Below are 22,954 nucleotides of genomic sequence, written 5' to 3'. Positions count from 1 at the left end.
ATCAAGACTTATAAAAGCCATCAGTTATGGCACCCAATAAATTCTAATTAATAATTTATAAAACAACGAATTTATATGTCATTTAAGTCGAATAAATGCACATAAAACACTTACCAAACACACATCTATTCAAAAGCATGAATACAATCAATTAATCCCTAATATGTATATATGTAAATATAAAATCGCATTTAATAATATTTAATTCCTTCTCATATATAACCGAAGAATTTAATTCCTTCCTATCCGAAATTATTACACACTAACATATATACATGTATAATATATAAAATTATGCCATAGTTAAAGCAATTGATATTCAAATCATAACAAATCAATAATCTTTTCTACATGCAACTAAAAACAATTTTAACAACTGAAATTTATAATTTAAAAGATCAAACACACATTAAACACATCCACCAATCAAGAACTACCAAGAACACAAAGAACACATATAGAAACTTAAAACAACCCTGATTTTCGACTGAATTTGTGGCCGACCACAACAAATCTGGCCAAGATAAAACAAGTTAGAAAAATATGACCTCTAAACTCAAACAAAATTCACAACATAATCCGAACAAATTTCAACGAAGTTACAAATGAATCCGATCACCTAAAAACCCGATATTACCTCTACAACAGGAGAGAAGATAAATAAAACATGCACTAACGTATATCTACTATCATAATAAAATAAGAGTGATTGACACTTTGCACCCCTTATGTTTGAGCGCTTTTTCGATTTGGTCTCAAACTATTTTTTTTGGCAGTTTGCACCCGTAAGTTTAAAAGGCGCTTCACTTTGCACCCCCTTGACTGGTCTCCGTTTATTTGACTGTTAACTTTAACAGAGCCAGGGGTAAAAGGGTAAATTCACTCGTTTTTACCCCAAAATCATATCTACCATGCAGATGTTGAAACAGAGCAGCGCCTGGCAATAAATTTGAGCCCACAGAACAATTACAAAGCATAAAAAGCAATTACTTGTACTAAATAACATCTAATTTCATCAACAATAACATTAACATAAAAGCAAATATAGAATATCTTCAAAAAGAAGACTGAACATCTGCAAAGTTGATAGATAAAAGCTGTTCCAAAGTACCACAGAATCTTACAGAACATGGGACCAAATAGAGTAAATAGTAGTTGCAACATTAAGTTCAAATCAACCACCAACTGAACCAAAAACAGATCTGAGAAGATAAATGCTTGCATAAATGTCTACACAAAAACAGTTGGCTGAAGATATGGGTGGCAACAATGACCAAAAAGAAGGTCCCTCACAGTTCATGCTTTGTTCTTGCCCTTGCTATTTTTCCTTTCCTGGACTGCAGCTTGCAAATTCTTCAATGAAGTAAACTTTTGCCCCTCTACTGGCTGCACATCTAATGGAGTTTTAGGAGCTGATCTACCTGGAGCTTTGAAGGGTCTGATAATACCCCCATGAGAAGCAGCATTTGTGGCTGTGGTTGATGGTATGATTTTGCCTCCACTCTTCATTGGTGATGTCCTTACACTTTTTTTGGCCAGCTGCTTTATTCTTGGTTGTGAGTTTGATACTTGTTTTTCTTGACTACCTCCTGTGGTTGTGGTTGTATCTTCAAACTGCACCTTTTTTTTCTGCAAGTAATTACATAGTTAGAGTCCTGTCTTTGCCAAATTTTTGTACATCAAGAATGTTCAAATTTATACCTTAGAACAAGCAGCAGTGGTAGCTTCCTTTGTCACATTTTCAGCAGATCCAGGTCCCTCCTCTTGCATTTTCCTATCTTCATCAAGTTTCTACCAAAAATTCAAACCTAGTTAGAACATTGCAGTAGAAATATATGTACAGGGTAGCAAAATATTACATAATACCTTAGCTTTGCAAGTCCTGGTGTTGTGTCCCCACTCCTTGCACCATGTGCATCTACCAGATGTACCTTGCCTTTTCAACATTGTTGGATCATTTGGTCTAGTTTGAGGAATGTCATTCTTTTTGTCCCTATTTTTTTTGGGCCTTCCTGGAGCCACCTTAATGTTGGGAGGTAATAATGGTGTTTCATGTGTTTCCTCCCAATATTGCTCCCCATTTATTGGTTCAAGCACATGACTATAAACTCTCAAGTACCACTCTCTGTTGTGGCATTGATGCATGTAGTCCAGGGGACTTTGCTTCTGAAATAAGATGCAAGAACAAGCATGGAAGCAAGGAATACCTGTTAGTTGCCATTTCCTACAGGCACAGGTCTGGTTCTGCAAGTCACAAACAATTTGATGACCACCCTCGGTCATTGTGACAAGATATTTAAAGCCCCCATTCCACACTGGTCTTGCACTTCCAGCATTTTCCATTGATCTTCATAAGATCAAAAAACAAAAATAAGATACAAAATGAAGATACAAAATTACACTGGTCTTGCAAGAAGAGTTTACACTTACTTGTGTAGTTTTTTCAGAGGTTTTGTGCAGAATCTCGTACTTCTTTGCTCCATTTTAGACTTTCTTCGACTTATTCTTTCCATACATGCATTTTGAATTGCAGTGAACATAGAGACAATTCCCATGCCTCTGAAGTTGTTAATGGCATGATTAAAAACCTCGCAATTGTTATTTACGAATGTGTCTGACTTACTAACATCCCTGAAAGCCGACCTACTCCATTGGGACCTAGGCTTTGCTGCCAGCCATTCATAAGCTCTAGGTGAAACCTAACAAATCACAAGATTTACAGTGCATTTACTCTATGTCAAATAAGGAATTTGCAGTGCATTTGAAAAGAAATTATTCACAAATTTAGAAATAAGTAATTACCTTTTTCAATTCATCCATGTGCCTCTTGAAATAATACTCTGTAGTTGACCTAGCTGCTGACCATAGAAGCCTCCTTACACCAATTCCTTTGAAATCCTTCCATAAATTCTTATATAAGTGCATAACACAAAAGCGGTGCTCTGCCATGGGGACATGGTTTTCAAGTGCATTTACAAGCCCTTTTTGCCTGTCGGATATGAATGTGTAGTTACCATCATTCACTATGTTCAAATCATCCTTCAGCAAGCCTAGAAACCAGTCCCAGCTGGAGTTATTCTCTGCCTCTACTTGGGCCCATGCAATTGGGTACATCCCATCGTTCGGATCTGTCCCAACTGCAGTCAAGAGAATGCCACCTAGAGGCCCCTTCAGATGGCACCCATCTAAACCTATAACTGGTTTACAGCCATCTAAAAAGCCTTCTTTCAATGGTTGCAGACAAATGTACATCCGTAGAAACCTCCTACCAGCTGCATCAGGCTCCGACATAATCTTCACCGTAGTTCCAGGCATCTGTCTCTTTATCTCATTACCATATGCAAAAACTTTTGCATACTCAGCTTCATGCTTGCCTGTTATGTTGTCTCTAGCTTTCCTCAATGCTCTGTATATCATAGAGAGGGAAACTTGGCATTTCAGGTCATTAACCACCTTGGCATGAAAAGCACTGGTTTCCCATCTTGGATTAAGCCTTATCTCATCCTCATAGGCTTCAGCAATCCAGGTTGAATTCACACATTTTTGAATCCAGGTGGGATTGCAAGTGTGTAGTCTGCAGATGGACTTGATCTGAATTGTTTCAGTCCTTTGCTGCTTCAGACCATAGCATTTCCATGGACAGCCAGGTGCACAAACCCATTTTATCTTATCTGGTAGATTTTTCTTCAATCGTAGGGCTCTCTGATTCTTTATGGCATACATCCTTACAGCTGCCCTGAAGACTTTCCCACTGGTGAATCTCATACCCATTTCAAATTGGGGGTCTTCCATATCTGTAGTTTCATTGAATTCTTTGTATTCACTGGCAGACTCATCACCTGAGTCCAAGGCCATCCTCTCATCTTGACTGTTGAATTCACCTTCTGAACTATCATCACCAACAAATTCTCTGTCCAAATCTTTGTCCAAAAAATTCTCATCAGCCATGTCATCAGCCCTCTCATCAGCCTTCTCATCAGCCCTGTCATCAGCCTTCTCATCAGCCTTGTAATCAGCCTTGTAATCAGCCTTATCACCAACAAATTCCTCCTCTGCAGGGGGCTTCAATTCTGTATCGGCAGGGGGTTCCAAGTCCTCATCTGCAGGGGGTTCCAAGTCCTCATCTGCAGTTGCTTGTTCCAGTGCTTCACTTGATTCCCCTATTTCTTTTTTCTTGCTCTTCTTAGTCTTCTTAGTCTGCTTAGTCTTCTTTTTTGCTTGCCTCTTTTTTTCACCAACACTCTTCTTTTTGCTTTGCCCCACATCTTCACTTGGTTGGCTTGGTTGGGTCAATGGAGGACCCTCATCATCCTCTAGAATCACCGGATTATCGGGAGTATTTTTAAACAGTCCCTAATACATAACAACAAACAGAGTAAGTCAGTCAAGGCATGCTAAACAAAATAAGGTATACTAAACAGTTTCAAAGCTTGCATAAATGCTTAAAAATGTAATCTTACCCTCAACATCGAGTATCTTCCTTTTTTTCTTAGCCTGAATGGTGGATTCGGAGGAGGTATTCTTCTCTTTTTCTTCTTTGGGGATGGTTCAACCTCACTCTCAGTCGAATCCAGATTCGAGCTATCTCCATGGAAACTCACATCATCCTGAACCTCTTCATTTGCAGCCTCTCCCACATCCATGTCCATCTGCTTTTCTTCAAGTTCATCATACATGTCACCCACCCTCCACTCTCTTTCATCCTCTGCAAGTTGTGTGAAAGAGAAATCAAACATATCATCTTCACCTTGATCTTTGGCAGATGTGTACACTTCCATACAATTGCTATATATCAGCAAGTCCACCATCACTCCCACATCTTTTTCACTATCAAGGGGGAGCAACATCTCTGCGCTTAAAGGTTGATGAGGAATGCTGAACCACAAATTATAACAACCTTCACCCATTCCTATTTCCTCACACATTGATTGGAGGTCAAATAATTTAAAATCTACAGGCGAGCACATGTCAAAGTACTTCAACTCCCCATCATTATATTTCTCAAATTTTTCATCAAACTCCCCACCGTGATGCAGTTTGATGGTGAAGTTTTTAGAGTTAGCTGTTCAAAAAAATAAAATTACACAAATTTAGACTACAAAATACAACTGCCCAGTAGAGAAATTACCCAATTTCAACCTTAAATTTAACGAAAATAACAAATGCAGTAAACCTACAACTAAATTACCCAAACGTAACCTCACATTTATATTACCCAAATTAATCACTTAAATTTATGGACTATAACAAATACAGTAAACCTACAACTTAATTACCCAAATTAAATTACACAAATTGAAGAAAATAAATCCAAAAATCACAATAAATCTACAACTACAGGATATAAACAATCGAATATAAAATTAGCACTACAAGACAATATACTATTAAAAGGGACCACTACAATAAACTATTCATACCCTAATCTATCATGCATGCATACGGAATACAATATACATCCGAAGTGAAATCAACATTAGACAAGCTTCAATTAGAGATGCTTACCCCCGTAAGTAGGTACTTCAGATCCCTCAGGCACTGCAGGGACTTCGATTATCGGAACTTCAGCGTGGTCTTCAAGAGTCGCGAGCCAATACCAGTCGGGGACTTCAGCCCAAGTGCAAGTCTTCAGATTATCATCGCTAACAACTCGTAAACGACCTCTCATCGCAGAACTAGGGTTCGTGGAATCGGCGAAATCAGCGAGAAAAGGGGGGCGGGAAGATGGGTTCGATCTCAAGAGCCGTTTGGAGTTTTGTTTTCTTTTACTGAAATGTAGTTTTAATTTACGAAAATGTAATTTTGTTTTAATCAGCGTGTGAATTTACCCTTTTACCCCTGGCTCCGTTAAAGTTAACAGTCAAATTAACGGAGACCAGTCAAGGGGGTGCAAAGTGAAGCGCCTTTTAAACTTACGAGTGCAAACTGCCAAAAAAAATAGTTTGAGACCAAATCGAAAAAGCGCCCAAACATAAGGGGTGCAAAGTGTCAATCACTCATAAAATAAAGAAAGCAACAAAACGCAAGAAAAACACACAACAAACATAAAACGAAGACGTACCTTCTAAAGAGACGAAGAGAATTTGATTACAAATAAAATAAAAGAATGATGTTACCGATTTTGAATAAACCCATAAATCATCATCGGATCGGAATTCTGACGAGGAAGGAGATCGGAGGCTAAAGACAAAACTCGACAAAATTCTGGACGGAGATTTTTTCTGCCTTGCTCTTTACTCTTCCGTGATGAAAAGAGACTGATCGGAAAAAGAAAGCTAAAGCCTAAAAGATAAGAAAAGAAGCCAAGCTTAAACATACACCAAAGTTGTTTAAATTTAATATTATTATAATAATAGGGAATGAATATAGGGAGTACTATTGGAGCTCATGTGCTAAATCTTCCTGTAGAATTCGTCTTTAACTATAATATCCTAACCAATCCATGAATATTATAAAGTGCTGACTAGTATATGTTTTTAGTAGAAATATAATGCTTTTAGTAGGAGTATAACAACAACAAAAACAACAACAATAATGATTAAATATAATATATGATGACCAAAGTTTGGTAATTTGATACTTCTTATGTTTGAAATATGGTTTCACTTATTAATAAAAGGTTCCTATAAAACGTATTATACTTATATTGAAAAACATATATATTGTTCAGGATCTTTTAACATCACGATTATTCATGGAATAGAATTACATCCCAACAAAACTAAACGTTTTTCAAGTCAAAAAAAGAGCAACAAACGTTTAAATTTTTAAAATTCCAACAATTTAACTTAGAAAATAACTATATAAAATTCCTATCAATTAAATTTGAATTAACTCGCTAAAATTCCTAACACGTAAATTATGATTTGCCTATCAATTAAAATAACTCTATAAAATTCCCGTCAATATATTCATACTTTAATCAATTTAAATTAAATACTTGATTTTTCTAAATTGGATATATTGATTGTAGCTCAACCAAATACATGATATCAAATCTAATATCTTAAACTCATATCACCCTGATCTCATTTATCATTCAAATCTCATACCACTTCGCACACACTTTGCAAACCAACTCATCCCTGACATATTTCAAAATTATATTATTATACTCTTTCGTCAAATGGCATTGACAGACCTGAGTGCTTGGTTGATATTAGTTATCATAGCAAATAAAAACAATCCATTCAACCAAAAAATTAATTATGAAATTGACCTTGACATGAGTGTTGGGTTGATATCAAATATCAAATTAAAACAAGCCATTCAAAAAAAAAAAAAAAAAGGGACATGATAAGTGTTTGTGGTCCACTTTTTAGAAATTTGGAGTAGATGCACATATATTTGGCTGAACCATAGTTACATAGGACTGGGTTCGATTCGAAACGGGGAACGAAATCGGGTACGTGAAACATTAGTTTTAGTGAATCTGGTACGATGGAACGTATAGGTACGATGGAACGTATGGGTACGATTGGTCTTTTTAAAAAGAATTCTATAATCATATATATAAATTCCATTATAATATACAATTTTAGTTGATAATTTATACATTTATAATTTTTTATAAAGAAAAAGATATTGAATAACAAATAAAAGTACACATTTATTGATAAAATAAATTACTTATCATATGACATAGACATGGATCTATTGTTCAAAACAAGAATGAAGTGTGTTCTTGCGGGTCGTCACTTCCGGCGATCTGGGTCGCGACCCTGAACGTTTCCGTTCGCGTTTCCGACCGTATCGGGTACGAACGATCTAGATCGCGGTTCGTGGCAGCGTACCCGTTTCCTTGTATCTATGGGCTGAACCATTTTTCAGAAATTTCCTCTTTTTTACTTGAAGTTGCCGCAACACAATAATGGTTGAGGCCGAGTCAACACATGCTGGAGGACTGTTGAATCACATAAATTTCTAAAACAAAATGAAGATAATAATATTTGGACACGGTAATAATGACAAGAACCTTATCTCACGGAGTCGAAGCATCAACCCATTAGCTCATTCGGAAAGCAATTAAGCAGCAGTAGCTTACTACTACTGCAGTGATCATGCAGAATCCACGGCAAATGATGTCGCTGTGTTTACGAATCGTTATCATAGCGCTGTTATCAGTAGCCAGCTGCTCCCTCAAAGTTCACAAAACTCCCATTTCACCTTCGGATGTTTCTTCTTATTCTTGCAATATGAATTATAACATCAGCTGCCCTTCTTATCTCCAAGGTCATCCGCAGAACTGCCCCAAGTTAAGCTTCGCACTCTTTTGCGAGAACAATCGGACTTTTCTAACACTTGCCGATGCCGATGCCGAATTCTCTGTGGAGGCTATCAATTATGCGAATTCTTCTATTCGGATAACTCGCTCGGACTTCGCCACGTGCTCCTCCTTTCCTCTCATTCCTTACAGCCACGATTATGACACAATGAGGGATTTTTCTTCTCCGCTTGGGGAGTATAATACGGCATTAACATTTATAGCCTGTTCAACTCCTGTGATCAATTCTTCAATATCAAGAAGATATAAACGCACGTCTGTGTGCTCATCATCGTCAGTCACCTCGTATGTTGTCATCGGATATATGGACTACTCAGAAGTGGAAAACAATTGCACAATTCAGAAGACGAGTTGGGTGTCATCTGCGTGGCCTGGTATTAATAAAACATCTTTCATGGACATTCACGATTTCACTTACGGCATAGAGCTTCCATTCCGCTACTTGGCCTGCTTAAAGTGTCCTGCTCCTCAATCGCCATATTGTTTGAGTGTTAGAAATGAAAATTATCAATTTGATTGCGAGCCTGCAGGTGAGTAACTTATTTCACTTTCTTCTGTTCTGTGTCTTTACAGGGATACATCATACGCTGGCGCTTTTTGTATCTTCGTGAATATATTTATGAAATTAAATATGAGGTGAAACAGGAGGATTAAGGAAAAGAAAATTTTGAAGCTACTATTTGATGATACTATTATCAAAATTCTGATGAGGCGCTAAATAGAATAAACTCCGTCACTTTTTTATTTTATTGTATCAAAATTCTAATGAGGTGCTAATTAGGATAAATTTTGTCACTAGTTTATCAATGAGAAAGTTAACTGCCGTTGTGCCACCTTATTAAAGGAACTGTGATTCGTGTCATAAAAGTATGCGCCCAGTCTGCCTAAAATTTCGAGTTGGCTTAAGATCTTTCTATCTTTTGTAGATTCTTGGCTCCCCGTCATTTTATTCAGTTTGGGTGAGCGATCTAATCATTTTGCCTACTCTTCTTGAACCAATAATCTGTCAACTGGTTTCTAATATATTTCTTCTGTATTCTGCTTTGCAACCACACAGAGATTGCAGTAGGAGCGCTCGCGGGTAAGATCTTAAGCCTTTAACCAACTGCTTTAGTTATCTTTACAAGCTAAAACTTCTAAAATGCAGACAGAAAAGACACAAAATAGTTTTTTTAAAGCTTTGGAATACTTATTTGTATTGTTCTGTTCAATATATTGATACAAGAGAGATTATTTTCAAGATCTATGCAAACTATATACAATAAATGAATTAATGACTCAAAACTTTTAAATCAGACATAATTATTCCAGTACTAGTCAAAGCATGTTATCAGAATAATACCTCAAGATTTCTGATTTCAATCTCATACCAATCTGCGAACCAAGAACCTTAGCTTCTGTTTGGTACAAGTCGTTTTACTATAGTTACATTTTATTAATATGTGTGGTCTGCGTTGCCTTACAGGCGGTTTGGCTTACATTTTGGCCTTTCTTCATGCCTGCCTTTTAATTTTCATGGCGCAGACAGACATAGGTGAGCAAACCGATTCACCTCTCTGGTCTATTATCTTTATGTAAGTCGCTTTTAACTTAGTATTGTTTTCTGCCTTTTCATCACCGCCGCACATGCAGGACCTCCGGAGTTGCTGGCCGCGGGTAAGATTAATTCTTCGGTACTCTTTGATGAATACATTCTGCGTTTGGTTAAGGGAAAAGGAAATATTTCTGTAGTTCTTTAAACTTTATAATTGTACAAGAGCAAGTTTTTTTTTTTAAAAAAAAGGAAATTAATTCAATTATGAAAAGTCATACCGCATCTACAAGAACAATCGAGTCCAACAAACATAAAATAGATCATATCGCTAATTAATCTAGTCTTTATAAAAACACAATCAATCGTTTTGTTGAAATTGATATATCTACATGTATCGCCTTCACCAAAAGCCGTTTGAGCTATCGATCGTAATTACAATCTCATATTAATATTTATCACTGTATCAAACCCTTGAAAATTTGGTGGATCTAACGTCCTAGACATTCAAACCCACCAAAAAACACACCAGGCCATCACAAGGAGAGAATAAACAAAACCCAAATAAATTGGAAACAAACCTCATCCAAAAGATTTTATCAAATAAAAAGACAACGTCAACACCGTCAAGAGATATAAATCCTTATCTGGGCAGGAGTATTATTGAAAAATAAAGTAAAGAAAATAATTGATTTGTGACTTTCCACCGGTGAAAACTGATGGAAGCCCCTGGCGGCAGCCGGAAAAAGGAAGAGGTTGAGAGAAATTTTTTTTTAGGATTTTGAGGAGGTGAGAGGAGATACTATAAGAGCAAGTTCTATGCAAACTCAAATATATTACTTTTATAATATAATATTAGTTATAAAAACATAGCACTGCATTATAATATTTCAAAATGTGCTAATTCAAAAAAAAATGTTATACTTAATTCTATATCTAGAATAAATTATAATTGCAACTATACTTCTTGCAATTATCACATGGGCAAATGAGAAATTAGAGGGAAATGAATATAGAAACAAGTTTAATTCAATTTTGTGTACTTTTGTTCATCCTTCCTTCTACATTTAATTAGTTTTAAATTTATTTTGTTCTTTGTCAAAAAAAAAAAATTTATTTTGTTCAATTTTAGAACTACACATCAATCCTATTTTTACATCAAAATATATATTTTTAATTTCATATTATAACAATAGTTACATTTATTTTCACATTTATGTTGACTTGCTCTAATAATTCTTAAATAAGCATTTGCTCTATTTTCATTACAATCTAAACCAATCCAAAGGACCTGCAACTTGCTATCCACTAATAAGTTTAACGAAATTAAAATGAGAAATGACTTGATTATTTTTTATCGCACTTGCAGCTTACTACTAATGAATTTCATGAAGTTAAAATGAGAAATGACTATATTAATTTTTGTCGCACCCTTGCATTTAAATTTTTGTGAGAGAATGTCATATTTATTGCCAAATATTTTAATCTCTTAATACAGAAACATTGAGAATTTTTTAATAACTTTAGTATCACTCATGAGTGACAATCATGGTCTAGTTTTGAATTTATAATCTCACGTTAAAGTTAAATGTCCAAAAAAAAAATATATCCATAACACGTTATAGTATCCATTGTTTATTGGTAAGACTGCAATGAACTGAGATTTCTAGGATAAACTATTTTTGTTTTTGCATTTTGGCTTTCTGCAGGATTTCTCCTACCTGTAACTGCAAGATTTTTGTGTGGAATGGCATTTCTTTTAGTATTTCTTGTATACAAATTGAAGAGAAGACACTTATCAGCGTATGACACCATCGAAGACTTCCTGCAAGGTCAAAACAATCTCATGCCTATTAGGTACACTTACTCCCAAATCAAGAAATTCACCAAAGGATTTAAAGTTAAACTTGGTGAAGGGGGCTTTGGTACTGTATATAAAGGAAAACTTCGAAGTGGTCATGTGGTAGCTGTTAAAATGTTAAGCAACTACAAGGCCAATGGCCAAGATTTCATCAATGAAGTTGGTACAATTGGTAGGATCCATCATGTTAGCATCGTGAGGCTTGTTGGCTATTGTGTTGAGGGTCCAAAACATGCTCTCATCTATGAATACATGTCTAATGGATCTCTTGATAAATACATTTTCAAAGATGGAGATGAAGATGATGGAGTCACTACTTTGAGTAGTGAAAAGATCTATGAGATTTCTTGCAAAGTGGCATGTGGCATTGAGTATCTACATCGAGGTTGTGACATGCAAATCTTGCATTTTGATATCAAGCCTCATAACATCCTCCTCGATGAGAATTTCAATCCAAAAATATCTGATTTTGGTCTTGCAAAATTACGTTCTACTGGTGATTGCACTGTGACTATGACTGCCGCAAGGGGAACAATGGGCTACATGGCTCCTGAATTATTTTACAAAAATATTGGAGGTGTTTCTTACAAGGCGGATGTTTATAGCTTTGGGATGTTGTTGATGGAAATGGCGGGAAAAAGAAAAAATTTGAATCCTTATGTGGATCAAAGTAGCGAAATTTACTTTCCTTCGTGGATTTATGACCAGGTTAAGGAAGGAAAGGAAATAGAAACAGAAGATGCGTCTGATATTGAAAAAGAGTTGGTTAAAAAGATGATTATTGTAGCAATGTGGTGTATACAGATGAAGCCAATTGAGCGTCCTTCAATGAACAAAGTTATTGAAATGCTTGAAGGGGACCTTGAACTTTTGGTGATGCCTCCTAAACCTCTGATTTGTCCACAAGAAACCCCTGGAACTGAAGATCAAGAACTTGATTAAAGTTCTTCAAACTGATGACGTGATAATGAAATTCTGAATATGAAGAAGAGACAATGATTAGCCCTATTCAGATTAATTGATTTGCCTATGTATGAACTATCTTTGTGAAGTATGTATGATTTTCCGAGTTATGAACTATTTGTGTGAAGCATGTAAAATTATTTTCATTTGATTGGTGCTTTCAGTTTTCTAGTTCTGAAATCTTGGTCACACGGTAACAGAGTTGTTAGTTTAGGTGTTCTCATAGAAAACTAGGAAGTCTGTGACTCAGACCAAACCTGCAATATTTGCGGCTAAATAAAAATTATTAGTAGATTGTGGTTTTCCTCTTCTAAGTGAGTGTCATTTGACCCATCCATGTCAAATTTCAGATCAATAGTACACTTTAGTTTCTCGATCAAATTGATTAAATTTGATTGAATTTTACGTGTACTATATAATTGAAAATTATATAAAAATTATGTGCAATCTTATATAATGTTTTTTTAGTTTATTAAATTATAAAAGAATAATTTGCAATCAAAAAATATTCGGTTTAATCACAAAAAATCAAAATATACTACTCCCTCCGTCCCACAATACATGTCCTTTTGACTTTTTTCACGTAATTTGAGGTGCAAATAAAACATATGTCTATACATTATTTTTCAAATTTTCTTTTTCTGAATAAAAATATGGATGTTATACTTTTATTCAGAAAAAAAAAATTTGGAAAATAATGTATAGAAGTATGTTTTATTTGCACATCAAATTACGTGCAAAAAGTCAAAGGGACATGTATTGTGGGACGGAGGGAGTACTAATTTGAAACGAAGATACTAGTATCTAACCAATTTGGTAAATATTGGAAGAGATGAGGTAGTGATTTGGTAAATCAACGTAAAATGTTTAAAAGGAGAATTAGGAAGGTAGTAGCCATAGTGTTGTGTGATATTGTTCGACTTGGTAAAAAAGTGGAGTTGCTGTGATTTGTAATCGATGGAATCGACATAGGCCTCAACAGAAAACGAGAGATGGAGTCCCGGGAGAGAGGTGTTGTCGTGTTGACCTGGTATTCAAATTGAGTACGGGAAAATTGTTAGAATGATCAGAGGTATTGCAAGAGAGTTGAAAGCCAGGAACGTCGCAGCGTTTGGACTCGATCTGCTGATCTTTTTCGTGATTAATACGGTGGAAAGGGAACCGAATTTTGGTTCCTCCCCTGCGGCACCATGTCACACTGCATTTATCATGTTCAAGTATCGCAACACCATGTTTACTCATGAAACAACATACAAATACAAGCAGCTTTATTACATGAACAATAGCCATATCAAAGTTCTCGGACCTAAACTTGCGCTTTAGGCAACTCATAGCTTCTGCTAAAGAGCGTTCAGAGGATAAACTCTTAACCACTGTTATGCAACGATGCTCAACGACTCCGGTGCCAAATATTATCCCTGCAAATTTAGATAGCTGCCAAGCAAATGACTGGTAGATAAACGACTGTACAAAATAGAAAACAAATGTCTTTATTGTTATTAATTAGATAGATGCTCGTGAGGGTGATTGATATGTGGCGAATCCCTCTTAGTCCAAGACTGTAGAGTTGGATCGAGAAGTATTATAATCAGTATTGTAAAAAGCGGAAATTAAAATTTAATCAATAAAAATAAATAACATAAATCGAAGATTAATTAGATTGATTGGAGATTCAATCAATCCGATGAGTTGCAGAATATGAGATTAATTTAATCACCAATTTTTAGAATATAATTATAACATATACTCTTTTATAATTTATAAAGCATATAGGCCCTATTTAGAAGTTGGATGTTTTGGGCAAAATAATTAGAGGTTTGACCACTATAATCCGCTAATATTAGTGTTTGGTAGTTAGCGGAGTGAAATAGAAGTTTGACTCGAAAAGCTAATTTTCAAAAAAACTATTTTGAGGAGTTTTTTTAGATTAAAGATTTGGTATGTGTCATAAAAACTAATCATAACAACTATTTACCAAACAGTTATACAAGAAAATGTTAATTCAATCCACTAGTCAAAACATGTATTTCAATCAGCTGGTCAAAACATTTAATTCAATCCGTTGACAACTAACCGCTAACCAATAATTCTCAAACAGGACCCTAACCTCACAAACTTGGTTGACGGTTACCAGCCCTCCTGATGGATACTGGAAAGTATGTAGAACGCGTAGTATATTTTTATTTAAGACCAATTTCAAGTAGGGTTACAAATTCCGAAAACAGTTGAATTGACACAAATGTGTTGTAGACGTTGACGTTGACGGGAGTAATACTTGGACTTGTATGGGTGCTTCTATTTTTTGTTAAAAGAGAAGAGAGGCTGGACTTAGCTACTTTTTGTTAAAATGGAGGATTTTTCTTAGACTTGTGTGAGTGATTCTTTTTAAATTAAATCAGCGGTTGTAAAAGAATTTTTCTTTTGACTTAATGAATCTTTTTTGGCCCTCGAAGAATATTAGTGTGTAATATTGATTTTTACTATTTGAACTCATTCATTTTAATCTTCTAACTACATTACAATGACACAATAAAACTCACCTGTGAAGTTGATCGACGCGCAAAAAGTTAGTGGATAAAATCGACTGACAACAGACGATCAGTTACTACTATAACAACGTCATCTTATTGAGTTGGCATGACTTTGACCGAATTTAACTGACCGGAATAACTTGATTGGTTTTGATGTTAACATGTCAAGTTTAAACCGTCCGTTTGTAGCGGTTGATTATATTCTTAAATATTTTTAATTAAATTTCTAGAAATCTGTAAGACATAGCGACGTTGTTTTTGGCTTTTGAAGACAAAACCGACCGTCTTTCGTGGTCAGTTTTAAGTATTAATTTATTATTTTAAATATATTTAATTAGTTTGAAATGGAAAACATATACATCATAACCAATCATTTTTTTACCATTGCATAACTCATATATATATATTTAATATCACAATATAAAAGTATATAACGATGTATATATCTTTAATATCGCAATATAAAAGTATATAACGACGTATATGTGAAGATCAATTAACATGGGTCGATGGATACAGAGTGATATTCTTGAAGGATGACTGGATGAGTGGTTAAGCCTTCTCCTCTTTTGAGGGAGAACAGGGGAACAAGTTTAGATGAGAAATACACTGATTCATTCACACTCCTAGCTTGTACATTTGTACTACCATTGTCCTTTAGCCTTTCTAATTTTCCTCCCGAGCTTCATGTGCAGACACGCTTAGGTGTCTGCTTGATATACAAGAAATGATGTCGGCTTTGCTACTAGTAACCGTTGTCGTGTTCACAATTCTATCTAGCAGCTGCTGCGAAGCTTCTTATTCAACACCATCTTCTTCTTGCGGTAATATTGGCAACATTAGCCAACCATTTTACCTCAAAGGTCAGCCACACAGATGGCACGGTTTCAGCTATGAACTCTCTTGTGAGAACAATCATACTATTTTAAAATTTGCTACTATACAATTTTCCAAATTCTACGTGGAGGCCATCAATTATGCGAACTGGACTGTTCGGATAATTGATTCAGGGCTAGCCAGAAACAACTACTCATGTTCCTCTGTTCCTCTTCATCCTTTCTTCAACAAAACTAAATATAATTATCAGTTGCCTACTTTTTCCGCAATTGGGAAATTGAATAAGCCGATAACGTATATAGACTGTCCAGCACCTGTGACAAAATCCGTAACAACAAGATATAAACCCACAACTCCTTGCTCATCATCAGTCTCTTCATACGTTGTGATTGGATACATGGACTCGTCTGAAGTGGAGAACAACTGTACGATTCGGAAGGCAACTTGGGTGTCATCCGCATGGCCTGATATTAATAGAACATCTTTCTTGGACATCCGGGACATGGTGTACGGAATAGAGCTTCCATTCAAATATTTTTCCTGCCTAAAGTGTCATCGACCTCTATCCGATTATTTTGGGGATGTAAGATCCGAAAATCCTCAATTGAGCTGCGACTCTGGTACTGGTAGGATTATGTTTCTTAGCAGGCTTTAGTAACAACGTTAATCATCTAATGAATTCATATTCGAAACCAGACCTGCTTACAAAACAACTTTGCAATTTTTTGTAGATAATTCTCGGCTGCCCGATTGGTTCGAGTACCTGGGTGAGAAGTTTCACACAAATTCCTCCTTTCATATTTTGTGAACGTTTATTTGTCAAGTTTTAACATTTTTCTGTGGCCTTCTTATCATTGCGACGTGCGGCACAGAACTTGCAAGCTCCTTCTTAAGTAAGCTGTTAAACCTCACAATTTACAATCTCAGGCTTTCCCTTGACTAACACTCTTTATGGATCGCCTTAAAACGACACTCTTTATTAATTATTCTATGCATTACTCTAAAGACATAAAACTCTTAGTTAAAGGAAAATACCATAAATATTAACTATTAACTCTTGAAGATACTTTGAGGGTCATTAAGCCTGATTATTAACTCTTGAACATTCACCGCTATATTTGTGGAAGCGTATAGTAAGATTATTATAGTAAAGTTCCTTGTAGACCAGATTTTCATCGTAGTATCGTATACCAACATCTTAGCCATTCATTATATTTAATCTAACGGTCCTTATTATTCTCCTTTTATTATTATTTTTAAATTATGTCTGGTGATTGAATTTTAGATATGCATTATAAAATAAGGACCACAAGTTGAATTATGATTTTGTGTTTTATGTATCTCTCCGTACTTCGCCATAGTTCTGCACATTTATGTACTTGTTTGTCCATTTCGTTCATCATCGATTATTGTTTTTCTTCTCTATATTGAAGTCAAAAACCTCTATCATGCTGCACCTTCATTGGATTTGGTTAATTACTTAATTTTTACATAGTTGAAGTGGATAAATTATAAATGATATTTTAGAGATAATGTATATATATAAATACAAGTACCGGCAGCTTCATGCATTCTCGTTGAATTACTCGTACCCTCTTCATCATGTCCTATCCTGATATAGAGTTATCGTTTGAGCTATCAACCAGATTGCGACTCCATACAAACTTTCATCACCAAATCAAGATCCTGCTTACAATTAAGAAGCGAAAAACAAAGCTGTCACATTTTAGATTAAATTTTGTTATAACATTAGTTAATTGTCCTAAATCGTCCTCACAAACTCTCTCTTTTCTTTTCTTGTTTTATGTCAGGCAGATTTCTGTGACTGGAGTATTTGAGATATAAATATTTTGCATAACTTTATGCAAGATCGATCATTTCAGAAAAAAAAAAACTTTATGCAAGATAATTTTAAATTTGTGCTCCCACATCCCACATTTTGCACTACGCTAAAATAGCGGTTTGCATTCATGTCTTGTAGGTCCGCTCCGGGCTCTGCTGTGGCTTCTGAACCGTGAGTAATTTTAATTTTTTTTGCTTTTTCATTTTTTAAAGACAAATTTTCCCTGTTTTTCTCCATCCTGATATCTTTTAAGTGTTTTTCTGACTCATCCTTCGTCTTTCTTCAAACCACGCAGGATTTCTTAGCCCCTTGGTCCAAGGTAAGACGTTAAATTTTATCATTCCTCTGCTAACGAGATTTCTGGTATAACATTTGGTACATTTATGAACAGCCGAGATTTCTGGTATTATGTTTTGTTTTTTGTTTTTTGCAGATTTTTTTTTTTATGCACAACTTCTGTGCAAAATAGCATTTCTAGTGGCATGTCTAGTATACAAAATAAGGACAAGACATGTATCTGTATATGACAACATAGAAAAATTCCTGCAACGACAAAACAATTTCATGCCCATTAGGTACAGTTATTCTCAAATTAAAAGATCCACCAACGGGTTCAAAGATAAACTTGGTGAAGGAGGCTTTGGTACCGTATACAAAGGGAAGCTTCGAAGCGGCCTCATTGTAGCTGTTAAGGTGTTGAGCAACTACAAAGCTAGTGGTGAAGATTTCATCAATGAAGTCGGTACAATTGGTAGGATTCATCATGTTAACATTGTGAGACTTGTTGGCTTCTGCGCTGAGGGTAACAAACGTGCTCTAGTTTATGAGTTCATGCCTAATGGCTCTCTTGATAGATACATTTTTGTCGATGGAGATAGAGGTGAGGCTGGGGAAATAACTACTTTGAATTGTAAAAAGATGTATGAGATTTCATGCAAAGTGGCATGTGGCATTGAGTATTTACATCGAGGTTGTGACATGCAAATCTTACACTTTGATATCAAGCCTCATAATATTCTCCTCGATGAGAACTTCAATCCAAGAATTTCTGATTTTGGCCTTGCAAAATCACGTGCTACTGGTGAAAGTACTGTGACTATGACTGCAGCAAGGGGGACAATGGGTTACATGGCTCCGGAATTATTTTACAAAAATATTGGAGGTGTTTCTTATAAAGCGGATGTGTATAGTTTTGGAATGTTGTTATTGGAGATGGCAGGTAAAAGGAAAAACTTGAATCCATTAAAGGATGAAATTAGCCAAATTTACTTCCCTTCATGGGTCTATGACCAGATAAGCAAAGGGAAGGAGATTGAAACGGAAGATGCTACTACTAATGAAAAGGAATTGGTGAAGAAGATGATTATTGTAGCCATGTGGTGTATCCAAATGAAGCCAACTGACCGACCTTCAATGAATGAAGTTATTGATATGCTTGGAAGGGACCTCGGACTTTTGGTTATGCCTCCTAAACCTTTGATTTGTCCAGAAGAGGTGATGACCGAGGATGCAGAACTTACTCTGACGTCTTCAAATTGATGATGTGTGGATATACTGATATACTTTGTAATATAGACTCAAGAGTGATTAGCTTATTCGGTCAATTGATTTGTTAAGCTATGAACTATGTGTAACTTGTATTCGTATATGACTTGTTTGAGAACTTTATTTCATTTCAAATTCTGGATTTGGACAAATTACATGTTTGGATAATCAAGAGAGTTTGGGTTTGAATTTGTATCAAATTCTCCAAGTCATTCCAATTTGAGTAGGAATTTGATAATTTGAAATTACAATTATATTCATGTCATCTGAAATGAATTATATGTTAGCAAACATAATCGTAAGATGCTTTGAGGCAAGCTGGAGCGTAAAATAGCATCTTGTGGCAAAAAACTCAGAGCTTTTGTGGCTGGAGTCTCTTAATGGCCAGTTATGCTTTACTTGAACAACTTAGGGCCTCTATTGTTCTTAGCAAGCAGTCCTAAATTGCTGGTACAATTTATATGAGTTGAAATTTGAATACCTCATATACTTTCAGAAAAGCAAATCATAATTTGCACAAGTACTGTCTGTGGACATTATGCTAATACATCATAGTGTATTTAAAATTAAAGTGACTCATGCATCTTAGATCGATATCTAAGCTTGATCAGGATGGGGACATTCACGTAAAATCTAAATTGATGTAATTCAGCGAGATCAGAACACATTGACTTGTATATCCCTCGGTTTATAATTAAAAATTATGCAGTTGCAACCGTTTTGATACCAATTACTCCCACTGTCCCAGTCAATTGTATACGTTTCTTTTTCACTGCTCGACACGCTTTTTAAGGCTCTTATAAAACATAGTTCCACAACTTATTTTTAAGATTTTCTTTTTTTGTATAAAAATATAAATGTTATACTTTTATACAAAAAAAGAAAATCTTAAAAATAATTTACAGAACTATACTATATTGAAGCATTAAAGTCCGTGCCGCGCCCCCGTCCCCCAATATATACTATTGACTGGGACGGAGGGAGTAGATAACATATGAACTGAAGGGACAGGATTCTGTCTGGTCCATTCTAATAAATATGAAACCTCCGATGAGTGGTTTAGGTGGGATGTTTCCCAAACATGTATGGGTTGTTCATTCTAAATCTAACCGGTGTTTGGGTAAAGAAAATAAAGTTCGAAACTCGTATCTAAAATCCTAAATCATATTAATATTTTTTTAATCAATTTGAATTAAATATTTAATTATTTTAAAATTGAATATATTGAATATATTGATTGTAACTCAACTAAATACATGATATCATATATGATATCTTATACTCATACCAAATCCCATACCACTTAGCAAACCAACTGATATTTAAAAATTATACTATTACTAGATGATAACCCGTGCCAAGCACGGGTTTAAATAAAAATTAAAATTTGTTATTTATAAGAAGAATAATGTCTTTTTTCAATTACATTATCACATCTTTTTTATAACTATTTAAATTATTGTTTTTAAATAATATTTAAATTATTGTTATTTAATATAAGACTTTCTATATATTAAAATTTGATCCTACTTTAAATTTATTTCATAACAATATGGGTCCATGTTCTATGGAGTCCACAAAATAAGAGGATTGGAGTCCAAAATTATTTAAAAATAATTTACTCGTTTCAATTTTAATTTTCTAGTCTACAATATTTGTAAACATTTGACAATTTGCAGGTTATGTTCTACAATATAATCGTTGAAATTAAAAGATAAAACAATTATTTTATAAATCACTAAACACTGTATATATTCTAAAATATAACTCATAAGTACAATAATGATCTTAATGATTGTTAAAGTTGAAAGATGTTAATGAGTAACTGAAAATTATATATTTAAAACTAAAAGATGGTAAATTATATATAAAATTCGAATAATTAAAGATATTATTTATGATTAAACTAAAAGATTATGACTGGTACTTATTACAGCTTAAATGCGGATTTTATGGAACTTAACTCTAACATTATGATTTATTTTAGTAAAATTACTATGTTGTTCGATGATTTTTAAATTGTGAAAATAATATTCAAGATCAACACATATAAGTTCGTTTATAGCATCTTTAATCTTGAACAAAAATTCAAAATTTTAAGTTGCAATTATTTTATTCATTTAATTGGCAAACATTATATATAATTCTAGTTGGAGTTTTTGTAGATCTAATAGTTGTTGTAATTGTTTGATAAACTAATATTGTAATTTTGACAAAATTAATGAACTTTCCAAAAGTAATTTGATATCAAATATTTTGACGTATGTCTAGAGTTACGGTTCTTTTATTATATGTTGCAATATGTACAATGACTTCATTTTCTTTCCTTTGAGTTTCTATTTGTTTGTTAGTGTTACTACTACCTTATTCGTCTTTATCGCAATCTTCTCAAAAACACTGAATGATAATAATTATTTATTATTAAAATATATATGACCAAGTTTTTTGGTACTTTGGTATCAATGTGGGTGTTTGGAAACTAAGCTTCTCAGCTTATTTATAATAAAAGCTGTTTCAGCACCGTTTGGCAAAATCATGGGATAAAATGACCTAAATATTTAGAAAATGGATATTTGTGGATAAAATCTTTGATTTTTTAATTTATAAAATTATATGATTATAAATCTATTGTAAATATAAATCTATTTATGTTTATATTTATCTAGTTTAAAAAATAACATTAAATTGATTCTGATTAATGATCCGATTAATCACTCCGATTAATCCCCGATTATCCGATTAATCGCTAGACGGTGTCTTTACCGACTAAGTCTGATTCCCGCTTTTTACAACACTGATAAGGTATTGTATCATTATGATTATTCTTTTAAATAAAATAATATTATATTACAAAATTATCAAACTATGCTAGCTTATAAGTTAAGTTATCTAAACACTTAGTAACTTATAAGTTAGGGTATCCAAACACTTTTAATAACTTATAAGTCCAAACCAACTATTCACTTATAATCAACTTATTTACTTTAAGTTAGAAGTCACTTCTTTTAAACTCAGCCAAACGACCCCAATATTGAATCTTGTTTATTTTAATTCTGAAATACGATAGAAATTTTATAGATTTGTTTCGTAAATTAAATTGTATGAGTTTTAAAAATTAAAACGAATATTTGACGTATGTCTAGAGTTTCGGTTCTTCTATTATATGTTTTAATATGGACAATGACTTCATTTTCTTTGAGTTTCTATTTGTCAAGTCAGTGTTACCACCGCCTTATTCATCTTTATCGTAATCTTCTGGAAAACACTGAATGATAATAATAATTATTATTTAAAATACATGACCAAGTTTTTTGGTTCTTTGGTATCAATATTAAATCTTATTTATTTTAATTATGAAATATTATAAAAAATTTATAAATTTATTTCATAAATTAAATTGTATGAGTATTAAAATTAAAACGAATAATTTCATTGACATTATTATTCTATTGATAGGATATTATATTAATATCAATATGAACCCTTATTAATTTGAACTCTGAAGCATGATTAAAGATTTATAGAGTTGTTCCGTATATTAAATTATTTGAGTTTTAAA

General features: G+C 34.1%; 2 protein-coding genes across 5 annotated transcripts; both read left to right on the top strand.

The window, feature by feature from the left end:
• The first annotated feature begins 7,883 nt into the window (after nt 1–7,883).
• Nucleotides 7,884–12,790, top strand: LOC108193169 (rust resistance kinase Lr10). 2 transcript variants are annotated; one of them, XM_017359706.2, is made up of 6 exons: nt 7,942–8,814; nt 9,211–9,243; nt 9,342–9,365; nt 9,750–9,818; nt 9,917–9,940; nt 11,525–12,790. In XM_017359706.2, exons 1-6 carry the CDS (start codon nt 8,061–8,063, stop codon nt 12,616–12,618), a joined length of 1,998 nt encoding a protein of 665 aa, XP_017215195.2. In that variant the 5' UTR covers nt 7,942–8,060; the 3' UTR covers nt 12,619–12,790. The 2 variants fall into 2 exon arrangements, with proteins under 2 accessions (XP_063938247.1, XP_017215195.2); XM_064082177.1 differs by lacking the exon at nt 9,211–9,243 and having other exon boundaries at nt 7,884–8,814.
• A 2,872-nt stretch (nt 12,791–15,662) lies between these two features.
• On the top strand, nt 15,663–19,554 carry LOC108193873 (rust resistance kinase Lr10). Of its 3 annotated transcripts, none has more exons than XM_064080822.1 (6): nt 15,663–16,627; nt 16,739–16,774; nt 16,880–16,900; nt 17,989–18,021; nt 18,146–18,169; nt 18,284–19,554. In XM_064080822.1, exons 1-6 carry the CDS (start codon nt 15,898–15,900, stop codon nt 19,387–19,389), a joined length of 1,950 nt encoding a protein of 649 aa, XP_063936892.1. In that variant the 5' UTR covers nt 15,663–15,897; the 3' UTR covers nt 19,390–19,554. The 3 variants fall into 3 exon arrangements, with proteins under 3 accessions (XP_063936892.1, XP_017216201.1, XP_017216199.1); XM_017360710.2 differs by having other exon boundaries at nt 15,664–16,633; nt 18,284–19,553; XM_017360712.2 differs by lacking the exon at nt 16,880–16,900 and having other exon boundaries at nt 15,663–16,633; nt 18,284–19,553.
• Nucleotides 19,555–22,954: the final 3,400 nt, after the last annotated feature.

The sequence above is a fragment of the Daucus carota genome, chromosome 7 (assembly GCF_001625215.2).
Source record: "Daucus carota subsp. sativus chromosome 7, DH1 v3.0, whole genome shotgun sequence".
NCBI lineage: Eukaryota > Viridiplantae > Streptophyta > Magnoliopsida > Apiales > Apiaceae > Daucus > Daucus carota.
The sequence above is the reverse complement of the archived record's forward strand: the minus strand, read 5'-3'. Positions and strand labels throughout refer to the sequence as shown.

Bases quoted from the DNA above. Each gene is read 5' to 3' on its own strand.
- LOC108193169 (XM_017359706.2), top strand. From the start codon at position 8,061: ATGCAGAATCCACGGCAAATGATGTCGCTGTGTTTACGAATCGTTATC. The intron at 9,366-9,749 runs GTAAGATCTTAA...GTTGCCTTACAG, and splicing joins TGCAGTAGGAGCGCTCGCGG to GCGGTTTGGCTTACATTTTG. The intron at 9,819-9,916 runs GTGAGCAAACCG...CCGCACATGCAG, and splicing joins CATGGCGCAGACAGACATAG to GACCTCCGGAGTTGCTGGCC.
- LOC108193873 (XM_017360710.2), top strand. From the start codon at position 15,898: ATGATGTCGGCTTTGCTACTAGTAACCGTTGTCGTGTTCACAATTCTA. The intron at 16,901-17,988 runs GTAAGCTGTTAA...CATGTCTTGTAG, and splicing joins ACTTGCAAGCTCCTTCTTAA to GTCCGCTCCGGGCTCTGCTG. The intron at 18,022-18,145 runs GTGAGTAATTTT...CAAACCACGCAG, and splicing joins TCTGCTGTGGCTTCTGAACC to GATTTCTTAGCCCCTTGGTC.